Below are 20,033 nucleotides of genomic sequence, written 5' to 3'. Positions count from 1 at the left end.
TCGGAGCGGACTTCTTACCGGACCTGGCCAGGGAACGCCTTGGGGTTCCCCCGGAGGAGCCGGCCCAAGCGGCTGGGGAGAGGGAAGTCTGGGCCTCTCGACGCTACTGCCCCCGCAACCCGACTCCGGATAAGCGAATGAAAATGGATGGATGGACAAATAACAGATATACATGTAAGTAGTTTAATTAGAGTGCTGTGCTGTTTGAATGTATAAACTGAATGCCAAGAGAAATCACTAGTTTGATTTTTTTCCGTGAATAAAATAAATTTGTCAGGCAGGAGCGTCTCAGGATCTGTCTGAGATCTGTCTCAATGAGACAGATAATAGCAATCCAAAGTGCTTTTTATGTGTGATCTGACAATTGATCAACCATTGCTTAAAAATTAAATACTGCTTAGCCGGTTAATTGCTGTGATCATAAAACACGTAAACGGCAGCACGCAGAACTCACGAGGCAACGTTTTACGTGATGTTTACTTGCTGCTATGAGTAATAAGACAGAAAAAGCCACGCCAAAATAAGTTTAGGAAGCCCACTAAGAATCGTAATAAAAGCATTTAAAATAAATACCATACACAGTTGAGGAAACGTTGGTTTAAGTACCTGATATGAAGCGGTCGCTGCATAAGTGAAAACTTTTACTCACGGGATCCCACAGCTTCATTTTTGCCCGGTCACTAGTGTGTTTTATTACAATGATCCAACGTTTGTAGTGCTCTGGATCTTGGGGAATCCTGTAGATGGCTCATTCCTTATGTCATCCGCGCCTGTTCTGCATCCTGGGGCACAACAGGAATCTACCATATTTCCCGTTTGAGTTTTCTGACAATAACAAATAGTCCAGCTGCGGGCAATATGGCGCCGTTTCGATTTGAACTGTTGCATGCCGTGAGAAGTGACGTCAACTCCCGGAGCTCTATAAGGAGCAGTATATAGCTAAATCATTGTAAGAAAGTCATTGTGGCAACAGATGGACATTAGGGACAAAAATCCCTGGGAGTGCAATTTTCAAAGGAGTACTTCATCAGATCGTTCAACCTCCAGCAAAATGACAATCACATGAAACTCCCTTTCATTGCTGGAAACAAGTGAAGATGTAAATGTGTAAAACATTGTTCACAATTGGCAAAGATTTTGTAAACATTTGTTACAAATCAGTAAATGTGTTTTGTCCTCGGGGGCTCACATAGAAAGAAACATGACATCTATGATGTTGCTCATGAAACCACTTTATTGGGTACACCTTGCTAGTACTGGGTTGGACCTCCTTTTGCTTTCAGAACTGTCTTAATCCTTCGTGATTCAACAAGGCACTGAAAGATAGAAGGAAAACAATCTTTTATGTAGCACCTCTTCAGATAAAAATCACGAGGCGCTTCACAAAAACAAAACAAAAAAGTATAAAAAAGATTTCAAAAACGTATTAAATATATATAAATGGCCTGTATTTGATATAGCGCCTTCTAGAGTCATGGAACCCCTCAAGGCGCTTTACAACACAATCAGTCATTCACCCATTCACACACACATTCACACACTGGTGGGGATGAGCTACGATGTAGCCACAGCTTCCCTGGGGTGCACTGACAGAGGCGAGGCTGCCGAGCACTGGCACCACCAGTCCCTCCGACCACCACCAGCAGGCAACGTGGGTTAAGTGTCTTGCCCAAGGACACAACGACAGCGACAGACTGAGCGGGGCTTGAACCTGCAACCTTCTGATTACAGGGCGAGCACTTAACTCCTGTGCCACCGTCACCCCAATATATGTTTAAAATGAAAAAAAAAGGAAATTAATAAAAATTCTGAATAAAAAAATATGTAAGGAAATCGAGAGAGAAAATTAATAGGAAGGAGGGGAAATCAGTGGATCCTGGGAAATGTGGAATAAGAGCAGAATAAGGAGAGGGTGGTGATGAAGGTCACGCAAAAACCAGCCTGGAAAAGTGAACTTTCAGCTGTTTTTTAAAGGAGACCACTGAATCTACTGATCTCAGGTTCAGGGAGAGAGGTCCAGAGTCTGGGGTCCACAGCAGCAAATGATCTGTCACCTTTGGTCTTTAGCCTGGTGCAGCTTAGACATCTCATGGGGCTTAAAAGGAGATGTACAGTTGGATGTCATCCACGCAAAGATGGTAGGAAATTTCTTTAAAAGATCTCAGGATGTGCTGAAGAGGAAGCAGATAGAGGAGGAAGGGTATAGGCCCCAGCACAGAATCTTGTGGGATACCATGGGTGAGGAAGGTGGTGTAGGACCTATAATTGGAGACAGTCACAGAGAAATAACACTCAGACAGATATGAAGAGAACCACTTCAGAACAGATCCTGATAGGCCTACCCAGTCTCTCAGCCTCTCCAGTAGCAGGTGATGGTCAACAGTGTCAAAGGCTGCAGTCAGGTCCAGCAGGACCCGAACAGAACAGTCCCCTGCATCACTGAGACAGATGGCCATTAGAGACCCTAGCTGTTTCCGTGGAATGAGCTCTATGAAAACATGGAAACTTTCATAGATGTTATGTTTCCTCAGAGATGTTGGTTTATATTTACATGATAACATCACGCAGTAGCTGTAGATTTGTCGGCTGCACGTCCATGCAAATTTCCCGTTCCACCACATCCCAATGGGGCTCTATTGGATTGAGGTCTGGTGACTGTGGAGGCCGTTTGAGTACAGTGAACTCATTGTCATGTTCAAGAAACCAGTCTGAAATTATTTGAGCCTTATGACATGGAGCATTATCCTGCTGGACGTGGCCACCATTAAGTCACTTAAGTCAGTGATTCTTAATTGGGTCCCGGCCCAACCAAGGGCCCTCAGCAATACCTTGTGGACCACAAAATAATTTAATTAATTTTGGAGTTCAGTCAGCCACTCTAGGCCATTACAATGTGAGCATTATGGAGACGTTTTTGAAAAGAAACACAGGTGACTGGTGGTAGAGCTCCACAGAAGCCAAAATATGTGTGCAAGTACAACCCTGTCTTCATTTTCTACACATTTATGATGAATGAAGGGAGCGAGGGCAGAGTGATGGAAGCCAACATTATCCCAAACCACTACATAATTGGTCCGAATGTCACCAGGACACACACCAATTTTCATTAGTGTGAGATAAGGTCCACCTGAGAAAAGTAATTTATGGAGATTTCCATGGAAACTCCTTAAAATAGGCTTTTCAAAATGGGTGTACAAGTTGTTTGACAAGATGTTCAACAATTTTGAGTGCAATGGCACAAGCAATGAAATGAAGACTATTAGTTGTAAGGACAATTACTATTCAGCCGGTACAAGTATAAATAATTGTGACATTCATGATAAAAGCAAGGAGATAGTGATGAATAGAAAGTCAAAAGTGACCATTCTTTATACATTTGTACTTACTCAACTGCTTCATGAACATGAAACCGCCACTAGGTTGTGCCAAAACGACTACATGTTTTGGAGGTTGAACTAACTGTTGTGCAAAGTTTAATTCTGTTGAGAGAAATGCACCAAAGCAACTGAGAAAAACTGTAATGCTCTCAGCTGCTGTGGACATGATCGGAGAAGCTGCTGCTAAGAAGCTGCTGACCATCTCGGTCCCTAACAGTGGCCTGTTGGGGGAGCAGATGTGCAGATAGGGCCAGCAGCAGCTAGCTCTGTACTGGGATGCCCTCTGGAGTCTGCGGTGGTGGTGGGCGAGAGGAAGATGTTAGCCAAGCTGCCGTTCATCATGAAAAACCCACACCACCCTCTGCATGAGTCGGTGGGTGCACTGAGCAGCTCCTTCAGTCAGAGACTGCTACACCCCCGCCGCAGGAAGGATCGCTTCAGTAGATCATTCATCCTGTCAGCAGTTAGGATTTACAACACATTCATGAGTCACCCAGCCACTTTAACTCTACGGTCAGTACTCCATGCATAATACACCTGATGTATGTACATTTGTACATGTGTGTGTACATGTTTATGGTTGTACTTACAGATATCTATCACTTAGACAGTAAATAGTAGTTGTAGCAGAACAGCCGATACTTTTTATGTATTATTACTTCCACAGTGACTCCCAACCCCCTATCCATAATGCTTACTGTGTATGTGTCTACATGGGAACTACCATTTACTGTTGTAGTGTCTTGTCTTTTTTATTTTTGCATTCTTGGTCACTTTGGTTCTCCTTTGCCATCTGTCCGAGCTGTGGTAACCAAGCCCCCACAATGCGGCTCAGAAATTGGTCTCAACCAAGAAGTACCAAAAATTGCAGTTCCACCCTCATCCACTAGGGACTGGTGTCAGAAGCGAGCAAATCCTCATTGACTCCCATGTTAAAATTACCAATTTCGCAGCAGAAAAAACATGTTTACAGCCTGGTATCAAAACATGTTTTTTGTTTAAATGATCTAGTTTACACTCATGACAACTCTGAGGGGGGTGAATTTTTTTCTCACTCTTCTTTTTAAGTGTATTAAAAGCCTAAAATTCTGTATAATTAATGAGCATCAGACCCACGTGACCACAGAGCTAGCTCCGTGGAAAGGCCTCAGTAGAGCCTCGGTCTGGCCTGGAAACTGCTCCGGGATTTTGAGTCTCTGTGTTTGTGTATTCTTTTTTGGATTTTTTGTGTGCAATTGTTGGACAAAATGACTTGCTGTGGAATTAATTGCACTAATAGAGCGTCCAAGGAGTCTCCACTTCATTTTTTTCGGTAAGTAAAATTGTATTTATGTATTTTAGGTCACTGCCGAGCTGAGCTTAGATTTTAGCATGTACTGTTTAACCATGAAATTTAAATGTAATAGGGTAAAACTCAGTGCATTTAACATAATGCTGCACTTTAGAAAATGGGTTGAAATATAACATGTTGGTGGAGCTGGGGTCTGACTATCGGCTAGTGGAGCTCTCGGGAGACCGATGTTTTCCACCCGTTCTCGCCTCCCCGCAGCTCGGTGCATCTCTGTCTGATCGCGGCTTCTGTCTGCTGCGCGGGCTGACTGCTTCTGGAGCTCTGGGATGGAAACCTTTCCACCCGGTTCTCCCCAGCGGCAGCTCTGCGCATCTAAGATCGCAGCGGCGCTTGTCTGCTGTGCAGCTGCCGGCTTGTGGAGGTCTCAGAGACCTCTGTGTTCCACCCGGTTTTACCCAGCGGTCAGCCCGGCGTATCTCTGACTCAGAAGCTCTGGTGTTGTGCACAGTTAACTCCGGTTGTAGCTAGGTTGCTACCTCCGTTAGCTTAGCTCCCACCTTCGCATTAGCTTTGGGTTAGCTTCAGGTTAGCTTGTAGCTAGTTTGACCGGGTGTCGTCAGTTGATCTTACAGCCCCACCCTCAGCTCCACCTCTCTTCCCTTTTATGGAATTGTCTGGGCTTGACGGAACCTGTGACACGGTCAAAATGGCAGTGGTGGCCACCTCCCATTTTAGTACAAAAACTTATTATTGGAGTCTATGGAAACCCATTGTCCATATATGTATGTCGATGGTGGTAATGCACAAATTATAGTTTTATCAGAGTGACTTTCTGGGTTCTGACGTCAGTTATCCAGTCCAGTAACAATCCTCAAAAGCTTCTTAGGTTTCACCACGCTAGCAAAACGGCAGGTTACAGAGTCCTTTTAGGAAATAGCTGAGTTAGCTTAGCGCTAGCTCCCTTGTGACAGCGTCATTAAACAAAAACAGGATCAGCTGGGGGAGTCTAATTGGGAGGCAATTTAGTGAGATGGGAGACAGGTGCTGCATCTCCTCTCACACACACGGGAAAAAAATAACCCAAATGGCCCTGGGCCGTAACAGTGGCTACAGAAAACTATAATCAGAGAGCCGTCTCTTCAGACCTCAGGGACACACGGGCAGTTCGCTTTGGCTTAGAGGTCTCCAGTTATGCCTGTGGGGAACATTACTCATGTACTACTTTTTATATTTGATAGTTAAAACTGCTTTAATCTTTAATTTTGTCTGGTTTCCTTCTCATCTAACAAGTTTGGCAGAATCACGAGACAAATTAAATCTCAAAAACACTCACATTTTCATATCTTTGTTAAGACAGAAGCTTAGGATTCGTCACTATCTGAAGACCTGACAATTCACCCTGAAAACAAGTTCTCTGGACATAACGTACAAAAAGTGAGTTAAATTTGACAGTTTTTTCTTTTTTGTTGTAGATCTTTTTAACCAAACTTGGTGACTTAAATCTTTAAAAAGTACATATTTTATCATCTTGGTTAGGACTGAAGCTTAGGATGGAATCTGTGAAAAACTGAGACTTGACTAAACAAGACAGCTTTATTTATATAGCACATTTGCCAAACAAAGGCAACTGAATATGTTTTCCAGCAATAAAGGACAAAACAAAAATGAACAATAGAATTAGATACGAAACACTGAAGACTAAAACTAGAAAACACACACAGTACTGTAGGCTGCACAAGTAGATGAATGAAGAACAGAAAATTAAATTTTATAGGTTTCCGGCTAATAAAATAAACTAAAGGCAGTTCTAGTGGCTAAACCATCCACATAGTGGGAGACAGACTTGTGACAGATTTAAAGTAAAATATCTACCTCACATGTCCAGAAACTAACAAATTATAGCTGCCATCTAAGGACTTTTATTATATAATTATGCTCCTTACACTCATTTGGTTCAGCTGTGCGAACTCCAGACAGCCAGTTCTGAGGACTGTCGTCTAGCTAGCTAGCTATTTCAAACTCATCTGGAAGTTTTGTGCTAAACATCATTAGCTTAGAGATGTTTATTTTTTGTTCATCTACACCAAGATGTGTTAAATAATCTAAAGTAGTCATATTTAAATCCCTAGGTTTTATTTTGTTAGCTTAAATCATGGAGAAACAGCTCTGGGTAACGGCTGGTGACGGGGTTCTAGCCCTACAGCTAGTGTGGATGTGCTCAGTTACCTTGATGTAAACAATAATATGCAATGGATCTATATTTTATTGTGTTTGGTGAAAACTGAAGCAAAGGATGGATTCCATGTATAGAAAAAAATGAGAATCACCTGAGCTGTCAACTGACAACTACCTGGTGGTGAGTTGGCTCAGATGGTGGGGGAGGATGCCGGTCAGACCAGGCAGGCCGAAACATATTGCGAGGGTCTGCAGGGAAAGTCTGGCAGAGTCAGGGGATCCTAGAGGGTGTGTGGGAATTTGCCCAACCAGTCTACATGTGTTTTGTGGATTTGGAGAAGGCATTTGACCGTGTCCCTCGGGGGGCCCTGTGGGGGGTACTCCGGGAGTATGGGGTACCACGCCCTCTGATATCGGCTGTTAGGTCTCTGTATGACTGGTGTTAGAGCTTGGTCCGCATTGCCGGCAGTAAGTCGTGCTCGTTCCCAGTGAGAGTTGGACTCTGCCAAGGCTGCCCTTTGTCACCGTTTCTGTTCATAACCTTTATGGACAGGATTTCGAGGCACAGCCAAGGTGTGGAGGGCATCCGTTTTGGTGCCCTGAGGATCAGGTCTCTGCTTTTTGCAGATGACGTGGTCCTGTTGGCTTCATCAGAACGTGATCTTCAGATTTCGCTGGAGCAGTTCGCAGCCGAGTGTGAAGCAGCTGGGATAAGAATCAGCTCCTCTAAATCTGAGACCATGGTCTTGATTCGGAAAAGGGTAGAATGCCTTCTCCAGGTCAGGGATGAGGTCCTGCCTCAAGGGGAGGAGTTTAAGTATCTCGGGGTCTTGTTCACGAGTGAGGGGAAAACTGGAGCATGAGATCGATAGGCGGATTGGTGCTGCATCTGCAGTGATGCGGGTGTTGTACCGGTCTGTCGTGGTGAAGAGAGAGCTGAGCCAGAAGGTGAAGCTCTCGATTTACCAGTCAATCTACGTTCCTACCCTCACCTTTGGTCATGAGCTTTCGGTAGTGACGGAAAGAACGAGATTGCGGATACAAGCGGCCAAAATGAGTTTTCTTCGAAGAGTGGCTGGGTTCTCCCTAAAGCCTGATTTATGCTTCTCCGTCTCTTATACACACAAAAAACACAATATAAACACACCATCTTGGACCGATACATGACAGGATACCACAGAACAGCGCTACGCCCTCTGTGGTCCTGCCGGGCAATTGCTTTGCAACACTTTCCAGGAGACGGAGAAGTATGAGAGCAAAACGCTTCTGTCAATCCGTGCGTGTCTGTCCCTTGCGGAGCTGATGGAGAAGCATAAACCAGGCTTTAGAGATAGGGTGAGAAGCGCGGTCATTCAGGAGGGGCTCGGAGTAGACCTGCTGCTCCTCCATATCGAGAGGAGCCAGTTCAGGTGGCTCGGGCATCTGGTCAGGATGCCTCCTTTCCGGGCACGTCCAACCGGGAGGAGACGAGGAGCCCTAAAGGTAGACCCAGGACACGGTGGAGGGACTATGTCTCTCACCTGGCCAGGGAACGCCTTGGGATTCCCCTGGAGGAGCTGGCCCAAGTGGCTGGGAGAGGGAAGTATGGGCCTCTTGCCTTAGGCTACTGCCCCAACAACCCGACTCAGGATAAGCGGATGAAAATGGATAGATGGATGGACTCACCGTGAGAACAAACATCCCAGCTCTAAAGCCGATCTTCATCTGCGTATGTCACATCATGTGATCAGGAAGCAGAAAATCCATGTGTTAGGAGATCGTTTTGGACCGTTGCTGTAAAAAAAGTGAAGCTCGAACCGGAAAAGCTTCTGCCGATCATAATTCAACAACGGAATACGAAAAAATGGATAATGCTTGAAACTCGCGGATTCTTCCTGATTTAAGTGGTGAGTCTACTCTTTGTTTTGTTAGTTTTGGTGTTGGCATCATCCTAGCGCGCAACGTTCTGTGACTCTTAAAAATAAAGTGACAGCAAAGCGCCTTTCTGATCAGGAAACGGCTGGCAGTGAATGAGTTAAAAGCTGTGTAAAAACACAGAAGCATAAATACTTAACACAACTGAAGATGGGTCAGTCGGGAGCACAAACACCCAACCCCCACCCCCACAGCAGAGATCTGATGAAGTACATGTTTGAAAAGTGCAGAGGTTTTTGACCCTAATAGCCATACATTGGTCAAGTCATACTTGAACACAAACATACTGCTTGCTTGCAATCATTTAGGTTTGTACTGCCCACTATTGCCAGGGAATGTACAAACAGTCACTTTAACTTTGTCCACAGAGCTCACAAACAGAAGGTTTCTATCCTGTGTGGATTCTCATGTGCTTGAATAAATTGTTCTTTTGTCCATATCTTTCTCCACAGAATTCACAAGAAAAAGGTTTATCTCCTGTGTGGACTCTGATGTGAGTGTTTAAATTCGACTTTTGGGTAAATCTTTTCCCACAGAGCTCACAGACAAAAGATTTCTGCCCTGTGTGGATTCTCATGTGATGGTTTAAACCTGAATTCTGTTTAAATCTTTGTCCACAGAGCTCACAGGCAAAAGGTTTATGTCCTGTGTGGACTCTCATGTGATCACTTAAATGCGACTTTTGGGTAAATCTTTTTCCACAGAGCTCACAGACAAAAGATTTCTGTCCTGTGTGGACTCTCATGTGATCGCTTAAAGTCGACTTTTGGGTAAATCTTTTTCCACAGAGCTCACAGACAAAAGGTTTCTGTCCTGTGTGGACTCTCATGTGACTGTCTAAATTTGACTTACGGGTAAATCTTTGTTCACAGAGCTCACAGGAAAAGGGTTTCTGTCCTGTGTGGACTCTCACGTGACTGTTTAAATTTGACTTACGGGTAAATCTTTGTCCACATAGCTCACAGACAAAAGGTTTCTGTCCTGTGTGGATTCTCTGGTGTCTGTTAAAACTTGATTTTGTACTAAATATTTTTCCACAGTCACCACAACTAAATGATTTTAGTTCTTTCTGAACTTCCCTATATGAGTCTACGGGTTGCTTAAGTCTAACCGATTTCTTCTTACCCCAAAAGCTGGAAGATCTGATTACTGAATGACTGGTTACTCTCACATGTTTCTGGAGAGACTGCTTGTCATGAAATTGTTCACCGCACTCAAGGCAGCTAAAAGATATGTTGACTGTCTTAACATCTGACTCAGAAGACCTTTTCTCATTCCAGTCATGGTCTTCGTCTCCAGTTTCAGACCCAGAGTCTGACATCCCAGAGTCTAGATTCTTATCATCATCTCCACTAACTTCAGTCTCTGAAGAATCAGATGTTTGTTCATGAGGGTTCAGATCTGGATTCCTGCTAGTTCCTGATACTCCACAAATTTCTGCTGTCATCTGGTCAGATGAGCTGCTGGTTGGAACATCTCTGTCTTCTATTTGCTGCTGATGAAGCTGTGAGACCAGAGGTTTCTCTTCATCATCCTCACTCTTTATAGAAACAGCACTGAACTGAAACCAGGCAGAATCAGTCTCCTCCTTCAAACAGAGACGCTCTCCCCTAAGACTGGTCCAGAGTTCCTCATTTTCCTCCTTTATGTGGAGATGTTCTGGGTCCTGCTGTTCCACACCCGCACTCTGTTCTTCAGGATCTTCTTTAACCTGCACCATCTGTTGAACACCTGTAGGAAACAGAAACACATAACGTGAATTACAGACTGCTGTAACTTTAAATTCACACATATGAGAGTTGTGTTATTGCAGGGGTCTCCAACATGTTGGTCGTGAGCTACCGGTAACTCTTGAAAGTCGCTGGCCTGGAAGCAGCCAGTGAGCTGCCCAGCCTGACTTGTACTTAACAAGGGCCGGATTTCTAATTTGATGGCAAGCCTTCCCCGGTTCTCGTAATATCTCATGTAAAATTAGCATTTTGTGGAAGTGAGATAAAATCTGATTATTGCACAAATCTTTCGGCAAATGTGTCCTACTGGAAATATGTGGAATGGATTAATTGCTCAGGTTTCAGCGCGGATCCCCGTTTCTGATATCAGCGGCTGCAGGTGCTTCTAAAGACGAGGTGACGTCGGTCATACAGACCTGGTTTCAGAAAAACATCCTCAATAAAATATTGTGGGCGACTGTAAAGTAGTCGTCGTCTTCCTCCGCTTATCCGGGTCGCGGGGGCAGCATCACATCTAGGGAGCTCCAGACCGTCCTCTCCCCGGCCACCTCCACCAGCTCCTCCGGCAGGACCCCGAGGCATTCCCGGACCAGATTGGAGATGTAACCTCTCCAATGTGTCCTGGGTCGACCAGGGGGCCTCCTGCCAGCAGGACATGCCCGAAACACATCCCCAGGGAGGCATCCAGATCAGATGCCCAAACCACCTCAACTGACTCCTTTCGATCCGGAGGAGCAGCGGGTCTACTCCGAGTCCCTCCCGAATGTCCGAGCTCCTCACCCTATCTCTAAGGCTGAGCTCGGCCACCCTACGGAGGAAACTCATTTCGGCCGCTTGTATCCGCGATCTCGTTCTTTCGGTCATTACCCAAAGCTTATGACCATAGGTGAGGATTGGGACGTAGATCGACCGGTAAATCGAGAGCCTGGCTTTCTGGCTCAGCTCCCTCTTCACCACGGCAGATCGGCTCAGCGTCTGCATCACTGCAGACGCCGAACCAATCTGCCTGTCGATCTCCCGATCCCTCCTTCCCTCACTCGTGAACAAGACCCCGAGATACTTAAACTCCTCCACTTGAGGTAGGACCTCTCTCCTGTAATGATTAAATTTACACGTTATTTATTGAACCATAAAATGTGAGATTCCATAGGAAATATTAAATCAATCTTATGGACCTTTGGATAATTTAAACCAGAAGATTGGAACATTTTATTGCAGGAATTATGTAACCACTTCGTATTAACTAAGAGACAAAAGAAAGAGAGTCAAGTTTTAAAAGTTTAAAAGATTTATTACTAAACAAATTAAAACTAGACTTAACTTTAAACACTAAACACTATTTGATGGATGGATCTCGGTGTGAATGAGGCAAGATGGATGGTGTAGTGTGGAGTGTTGTTCAGAACCAGCAAATCTGGAGAAACAATTAGTTCTGATGGGAGTGAAGATGACGTTTCACGCTAAGCTTGGTTTGGAGATTTATAACACACAATGAGACGCCATTCTGCTGGCCAATGTACCCTTTGCGGAAGTCCCCGTCAGATCAGGAATGTCGAGGTCCAGCTTGACCTTCTCTGGAACCGAAGCCGGTAGGAAAAGCAGCGGTTGGCCACCAGACCAGTCTTGAGATACTTCCGGGTCACGAAAGTTTTATTGGCATCTAGCGAGATCCAAAAAGGGGTCGTGATGATTCAGCTTTTATTCTGAAAGGAACCGTTGCAGCAGGTGAAACTTGCAACAGATTTAATCCAGCTTGTCGTTAGGTTCTTTCGGCTGAGGAGTAAAGTTACGGATTGGCCTCTCGGACAACTTCTCTAGAAAGCTTTGAACTGAAGTTTAAGATGACGTGGGCATAGTTTTATAATTTGGATGTTTTGATTTACGGTCGAATCAAAAAGGGACACCAAGAGGGGATTTAACAAGCACCACCATAACCAGGCCTCGCGTCAGATCTGAAAGGCTCTGATTGGATCCGAAAAAGGACATGTGTCATCTGACCTAACATTACGTGGATGAGAATGTCTAGTGGAAATATTTAAAGTTATATTACTTATTATCACTACTGATCATAACATTGTCATTTCACAGATTGGTTCACATTTTGTTATTGGACTAACACGTTGTTTCATTAGCTTTATTAAAAATAGAGTTCTTCTGATTTATTAAAAAAAAGAGTACATTGTCTTCATTCTTCTCTTGAGCTGGAAAGGAAGAAACAGTTTAGAAGCAGATGCATGACCTTGAGCAATATCTCATGCAGACTAGGTTAGTGTCAGAAACTTCTGGTTTTGCTTTGAGCAGAGCAAAACAGAGCAGGGCCTTTTAGGTCAGAAATGGACAATTCATCACGCTACACTCCCGACCCGGAGTTGGCAAGCCATCCTCTTCCGGTCGAGAACCATGGTCTCAGATTTGGAGGTGCTGATCCTCATCCCAGCCGCTTCACACTCGGCCACGAACCTACCCAGCAACAGCTGAAGGTCAGAGCTGGATGAAGCTAGGAAGACCACATCATCCGCAAAACGCAGAGATGAGATTCTCCTGCCACCAAACTCGGCACACTCCACTCCACGGCTGCGCCTAGAAATTCTGTCCAGAAAGGTAATGAACAGAACCGGTGACAAAGGGCAGTCCTGGCAGAGTCCAACCCTCACCGGGAACAGGTCCAACCTACTACTGTCTACGCGGACCAAAATCACGCTGCTCTGGTAAAGGGACTGAATGGCCCTTAACAGAAAGCCATCCACCCCATACTCCTGGAGCGTCCCCCACAGGGTGCCCATGGGGACACAGTCATAAGCCTTCTCCAAATCCACAAAACACATGTGGATTGGTTGGGCAAACTCCCATGACCCTCCATCACCCTTGCAAGGGTAAAGAGTTGGTCCACAGTTCCACGGCCAGGACGAAAACCACATTGCTCCTCCTCAATCTGAGATTCAACTATCGATTGGACCCTCCTCTCCAGTAGTACCTTGGAGTAGACATTTCCAGGGAGGCTGAGGAGTGTGATCCCCCTATAATTGGAACACACTCTCAGGTCACCCTTCTTAAAGATGGGGACCACCACCCCGGTCTACCACTCCACAGGAACTGCACCCAATGACCACGCAATGTTGTAGAGATGTGTCAACCACGACAGCCCTACAACATCCATAGCCTTGAGATACCCATGACGAATCTCATCCGCCCCCGGGGCTCCGCCGCTATGAAGTTGTTTGACTACCTCAACAACTTCTGCCCCCGAGATTGGACAGTCCGTCCCCAGGTCTCCCGGCTCTGGTTCCTCCTTGGAATGCGCGTAGGTGGGATTGAGGAGCTCCTCAAACTATTCCTTCCACCGTCCGACTATTGCCCCAGTTGATGTCAGCAGCTCCCCATCCCCACTGTAAACAGTGCAAGCGAGTTGCTGCCTTCCTCTCCTGAGGCACCGGACAGTTTGCCAGAACCTCTTTGGAGCCGATTGATAGTCTTTCTCCATGGCCTCACCAAACTCCTCCCACAACTGAGATTTTGCCTCGGCAACTGCCATTGCTGCACCCCGCTTTGCTATCCAGTACCTGTCTGCTGCCTCTGGAGACCCACAGACCAGTCACGCCCTGTAGGCCTCCTTCTTCAGCCTGATGGCTCCCCGAACCTCTGGTGTCCACCAGCGGGTACGGGGGTTGTCACCACGACTGGCATCGGCCACCTTGCGACCACAGCTAGCAACAGCCGCCTCAACAATCGCAGAGTGGAACAAGGCCCACTCAGAGTCAATGTCCCCCACTGCTCTCTGGATGTGGTCAAAGCTCTGCCGGAGGTGGGAGTTGAAGACCGTCTTGACAGGTTCTTCTGCCAGGCGTTCCCAGGATACCCTCACTATGCGTTTGGGTCTGCTAGGTCTACGCGGCATCTTCCCCTGATCCAACTCACCCCCAGGTGGTGATCAGTTGACAGCTCCGCTCCTATCTCCACTCGGGTGTCCAAAACATACGGCGGCAGGTCAGATGAAATGACTACAAAGTCTATCATCGACCTGCGACCTAGGCTGCCCTGGTACCAAGTGTACCGATGGGCATCCTTATGTTCGAACATGGTGTTCGTTATGGCCAAACTGTGGCTTGTACAGAAGTCTAATAACGAAACACCACTCGAGTTCAGATCAGGCGGCCCGTTCCTTCCAATCACACCCCTCCAGGTCATGCTGTCATTGCCCACGTGAGCAATGAAGTCCCCCAGCAGGACAATGGGAGTCCCCTGATGGAGCACTACTCATCCCAGGGACTCCAAAAAGGGTGGGTACACCGAACTGATATTTTGCCCATAAGCACAAACAACAGTCAGGACCCATTCCCTGACCCGAAGGCGCAGGGAAGCAACCCTCTCGTCCCCCGGGATAAACCCCAACACACAGGCAGAGAGTCTTGGGGCTAACAAAAAGCCAACCCCAGCCCTCCGCCTCTCACCCGGAGCAACTCCAGCAAAGGAGACTGTCCAACCCCTCTCAAGGACTTGGGTTCCAGAGCCAATGCTATCTGTCGAGGGGAGTCCAACTATATCTAGCCGGTACTGCTCAACCTCTGCAACAAGCTCCTGCTCCTTCCCCGCCAGCGAGGTGACGTTCAATGTCCCAAAAACCAGTTTCCTTGTCTGGGGATCGGACCGCCAAGGCTCCCGCCTCGGTCTGCCACCCGATTCGCATTGCACCGGACCCTTCATGCTCCTCCTGCGGGTGGTGGGTCCACAGTTGGATGAGCCCATGTATCCAGTTCGGGCTGGGCCCGGCCGGGCCCCATGGGCGGAAGCCCGGCCACCAGGCGCTCGCTCACGGGCCCCAACCCCAGGCCTGGCGCCAGGGTGGGACCCCAGTAACCCTCCGGGCCAGGTACTCAGACTCTTTGATTGTACATCCATGAAAGATCCTCTGAACTGTTTTTGTCTCTTCTGTAAAGTCCTATCTGCGTAAATATGTTGTTAAAGCAAATTAAATGCCCTTCGCTTATTAACACAATTAACAGGCTTCCAAACTCTGGACATCTCCAGTGATTTAGTTTCAACAAATTTTCCTCAACAGTTTCAGCTGATTGTCCCATTTAGGAATAAAACACGATTTTTAAATCTCTCTCTCTCTGCTCTGTGTTGCTCATTCGTCAGACCCGCTGATCCAGAGGCAGAGAAAAAGGTTAAACCTCCAACCCTGCTTTAATGTCAGCGATAAATGCAGCAAAGCATTTATTGTTGACAACAGGTTAATCATTCACAGAAAGTATATTTGTTATTCATTATCTGAAAGTATCTGATTAGTTAATAAACAAAATATTTTGTTGGGATTGATTTTCAGAATCTCACTTTCTTCCGTGTACTTTTTTATAATATTGATGTATTGAAATACAGAGAAATCAACTAACATAAGCACATTCACACATGGACTTGAACACATCGTATGGCGGCAGCTCTTCTGTACTTTCATTAAGTAGCTCACGAGCCCAAAAAGGTTGGAGACGCCTGGATTGATGCTTTAAGTTGGTGAAATCAGAAACGACTCAAATTACAGGAAAACTCTTTTGAATTGAGAGACTTTTTCTTGGGAGGTGAATAAAAAATGTAGGCTTACTAGTTCCAGACCAACAAAACCCCATGTTACTCTGAAGTTCAGGTTATGTTATTGACAAAAATAGACAGACATAGACTTACAAATATATACAAAAATAAAAAATACAGTTTCGAGATTAAGAGGAATTCTCAGCGTAGCACAACCACAACGTGTAGATTTGAAATTTAACTCACAAAAATTAAACAAAAACAAAATAAGACTTTCTGGTACCCACAACACATTCATGCTGTGATTTTAGCACTTTCATTTGTATTTGTTCCTTTAATTGACTGTTATAAACACTCAGTGGTTTACTTTGTGGATCAACCTGTTCAGGCTTGTGTTCCTGAGCCCAGGGTCCCTCATTAAAATGTGGAATATCAATCCATTTATCCATTTTCGGCCGCTTTTCCGGGGTCGGCCGCGGGGGCAGCAGCCTAAAGGTTGGTTTATGCTTGACGCGTCTGCGAGGTCCGCACGGCTCCGCGCGGAAAAGTTGCGTCATTTTAACAACCACGCCCCTCCACCGCGCCTCCGCACGGCCCAGAATTTCCGCAACGCGCACCTCGGAAAATTTCTAACCACGCGGATGGACGGACGCGGAAAAACATGGCGGACCGGCAAGAACTAGTACGGCAGAGTTTGTAAATACAGACATTTGTATGATTCAGCTCTCAAAGATCACCGTGATCAACATGTTGTAAATAATTCTTGGAGAGAAATAGCTCGGAAAAGACGAGAACGCTGTTAAAAATGCTGGAATGCCATGTTGTAAACAGTAATTTCTACTTCTACTATGGTGTAGTGTTGGGTGCATGCCGTAGAGCTCCATGCTGCCCCCTACAGTTTGGGAGAATATTGGCTCACCGCAGAGACGAGCCGCATGAACCATAAACGCTGCGAGTTGTGAAGCGCGTTCCATCCGCGAGCCGCATCACCGTGCGGAAAGTGAATGCGTCAAGCATAAACCAAGCTTAAGCAGGGAGGCCCAAACGTCCCTCTCCCCACCTACTTGGGACAGCTCCAATGGGGTGGGTGGGGGTGGGTAATCCCAAGGCGTTCCTTGGCCAGCAGAGAGACATGGTCCCTCCAGCGTGTCCTGACTCTTCCTTTAGGTATCCTCCTGGGTGAACGTGTGCCCGGAAAACCTCACAAGGAGGCATCATAATCAGATGCCTGAGCCACCTCAACGGCTCCTCTCGATGTGGAGGAGCAGCAGATCTACTACAAGCCCGTCCTAGATGATGGTGTTTCTCACCCTATCTCTAAGGGAGAGCCCAGACACCCTGTGGAGAAAACTAGTTTTGGACATTGTTTCTGGTTTTTTCAGACACTACCCAAGCTCGTGACCATAGATGAGGGTGGGAACATAGATCAACCAATCAAGAGCTTCGCGTATCGACTCAGCTCTCTTTTCATCACGTTGTGAGGAGAAACCTGCTGACATGTCAGCCACCGAGTCTAGCAGAGACAACCCATTTAATATAAGGACCTGAAACCCAGCTCTTCTTATTGTGGACGTCAAACTAGCAACCAGGGTGATTTCAACCACTCACAAACTAGATCCATCTTTCCTAGAGAAAAACTTAATGACATACTAACCCAGGTGTTTTAATTGTTTTGCATTTTTCTTTTCTTTTTTCTCGATTTCAGGTTTTTAATTTCATTTAGTTTCATCTGAGCTCTTTTACCATTTGTTTGATCATTTTAGTAAACAAAGATAAAATTCAATCACTGCCTCCTCGTCTTGAAGTCCTGCTGTGTTAAAATTAAAGTTGTTCAATAGTTCAAAAGCTCTGGAGCTTCTCTCCTCTGTGAAGAAAGAACCAGAGAGGTTCGGACCGAGCTGCTGCAGCAGACTAAAACACAACACGGACATTTTTTAATGATAACACCTCATGGGAGAGGCACTGTAATGTCCCACCATGCAGTGATGATATATTCATTCATCCACCAGTACCTGTGTCCATGCTGTCCAGGTCCAGGTGGTGAAGAACACACGATGAATCAGTCCCAGCTGATGGATGATCCTGAAGTGGTAGCAGGTTTTCTTTAGCCGTGTTTAGCTAACAGCTGCAATAGAAACAAAGCAGGAGAGCTGATTAAGATGCTGCTTCAGAACAACGCAGGAGATTAAAGATCCAACGCTTTGGTTCTGATCAGCTGAGGACAGATCCAGTCTGGAAAAGAGGACCTTTGCTCACCTGAGTTCACGGAGTAGAGCTAACCGCTTTTTCCTCCAGAGTCACATTCAGATTCGGGGCGTTTCCGTCGGAGAGTGTGAGCAGGATGGATCAGTCCCAGCTGATGGATGATCCTGAAGAGGTAGCAGGTTTTCTTTACAAATGCATAAATCCGGCTTTCTTATAGTTTCACAACTCAGAAACTATGTTTAATGCAATCTGCTATTAGTGTAGGATAACCCAGTACAGGTGTGAAGAGTGTGGGTGTAGTAGTTGTTGAGCTAGAGCAGATTAAAGTTGGTCAGAGTTGGGAAAATTGGGTGAAATTGCCCTTTAACCATTTGCCGAATCGGAAGCAAACTGCAGCCTCGTCAAAACGAGCGCGTTTCTCAGAGAGGCCAAAGGAACAGCAGCAGATCCAGAGGGCAGGAAGTCTAGAGAAAAGCTTTTCTCACCCACAACCTGATTCTGGAGCTCCGATTGTCACGAAGACCGCAGAATATCTTCTCTGGTTCTGGAAAGAACTCCACCAAGTTGTTGAGGAGGAGAAGAAAGTTTCCACAGCCTGGTGAGAAGATTTCTGCAGCAGCAGCAGTTAGTCGCTTTAGCTGATCAACTCTCCCAGAGACTGAAGTGAAGACATTTTTACTGCAGAGCCTCAAATATTCTCCTCACACACCAGAACAACAACAAGCTAGCTCTGCTAGCAGCTTCCGGTTTCTGCTTTTTCCGGTGGTCGGTGACCAGCGTAAAGGTGCACTACCGCCACCTGCTGGAGCAGAATAAAACACCTGTGTTCAGAGTTTGATAAACCGCGCATAACTGATAACGGCGATTAGTTAAAAACGTTTTTCCATTTGTTAAAATATATTTGTCATTTCTTTGTGGTTTCTTCAAAAGCCCAGGATAAAAAAGACGAGTCAAATACGTTCCTTTTTGATGTTCCATTATCTGAATATGACCAAATTTCTTTTTGTAATTGTATGACCCATAACCAAATCAAAAATACTTAGTTGCTTTTGTCTTTGTTTTGTTTTTATTGAAGCAGCCCAGAGAAACAAACAGAATAGGTTCAAATCCTGGCAGTGGTAACTTTAAATTGCACTTCCTTTTGTGGCAAGGTGGAGAAAAGGCCCAGGCAGGATTCGGTCCCCAGACTTCTGAGTGAGAGGAGGAGGAGGAGGAGGAGGAGGAGGAGGAGGAGGAGGAGAAGAAGAAGAAGAAGAAGAAGAAGAAGAAGAAGAAGAAGAAGAAGAAGAAGAAGAAGAAGAAGAAGAAGAAGAAGAAGAAGAAGAAGAAGAAGAAGAAGAAGAAGAAGAAGAAGAAGAAGAAGAAGAAGACAAAGCCGGCAATATTTTATATGGCGCCTCTCAAGATAAAAATCACAAGGCACTTCACACAAAAAACTTATGTAGGTATAAAAAGATTTCAAAAATGATTTAAAAATGTTAAAAAGGAGAAAAGAAAAAATGTAAGAAAAGAAGAGAGAAAATGAATGGGAAAGAGGAAAACCAGTGGATACTGGAAAGGGCGGAATAAGAGCAGAATAAGAAGAGGGTGGTGATGAAGGTCATGTAAAAACCAGCCTGAACGGGTTAGTTTTCAGCTGCTTTTTGAAGGAGACCACTGAGTCCATTGATGTCAGGCTCAGGGGGAGAGAGTTCCAGAGTCTGGGGGCCACAGCAGCAAATGATCTGTCACCTTTGGTCTTTAGCCTGGTGCGTTGCACAACCAGTAGGCTTTGATCATTGGACCTCAGGGACCTGCTGGGGGTGTAGGGACTAAGAA

General features: G+C 45.7%; 1 protein-coding gene across 2 annotated transcripts; it reads right to left on the bottom strand.

Annotated features, from left to right (window-relative positions):
- Window positions 1-6,249: 6,249 nt before the first annotated feature.
- LOC107395687 (zinc finger protein OZF) lies at window positions 6,250-19,076 on the bottom strand. Of its 2 annotated transcripts, XM_054734808.2 has the most exons (4): window positions 18,701-19,076; window positions 18,267-18,379; window positions 18,023-18,135; window positions 6,250-10,488 (listed from the first exon to the last, which is right to left on the bottom strand). In XM_054734808.2, the coding sequence occupies exons 3-4, from the start codon at window positions 18,030-18,032 to the stop codon at window positions 9,146-9,148; spliced, it is 1,353 nt and encodes a 450-aa protein (XP_054590783.2). In that variant the 5' UTR covers window positions 18,033-18,135; window positions 18,267-18,379; window positions 18,701-19,076; the 3' UTR covers window positions 6,250-9,145. The 2 variants fall into 2 exon arrangements, with proteins under 2 accessions (XP_054590783.2, XP_070404386.1); XM_070548285.1 differs by lacking the exons at window positions 18,267-18,379; window positions 18,701-19,076 and having other exon boundaries at window positions 18,023-18,255.
- Window positions 19,077-20,033: the final 957 nt, after the last annotated feature.

The sequence above is a fragment of the Nothobranchius furzeri genome, chromosome 2 (assembly GCF_043380555.1).
Source record: "Nothobranchius furzeri strain GRZ-AD chromosome 2, NfurGRZ-RIMD1, whole genome shotgun sequence".
In the NCBI taxonomy this organism is placed as follows: domain Eukaryota; kingdom Metazoa; phylum Chordata; class Actinopteri; order Cyprinodontiformes; family Nothobranchiidae; genus Nothobranchius; species Nothobranchius furzeri.
Note: the sequence above shows the minus strand (reverse complement) of the source record. Positions and strands in the feature narration are given on the sequence as shown.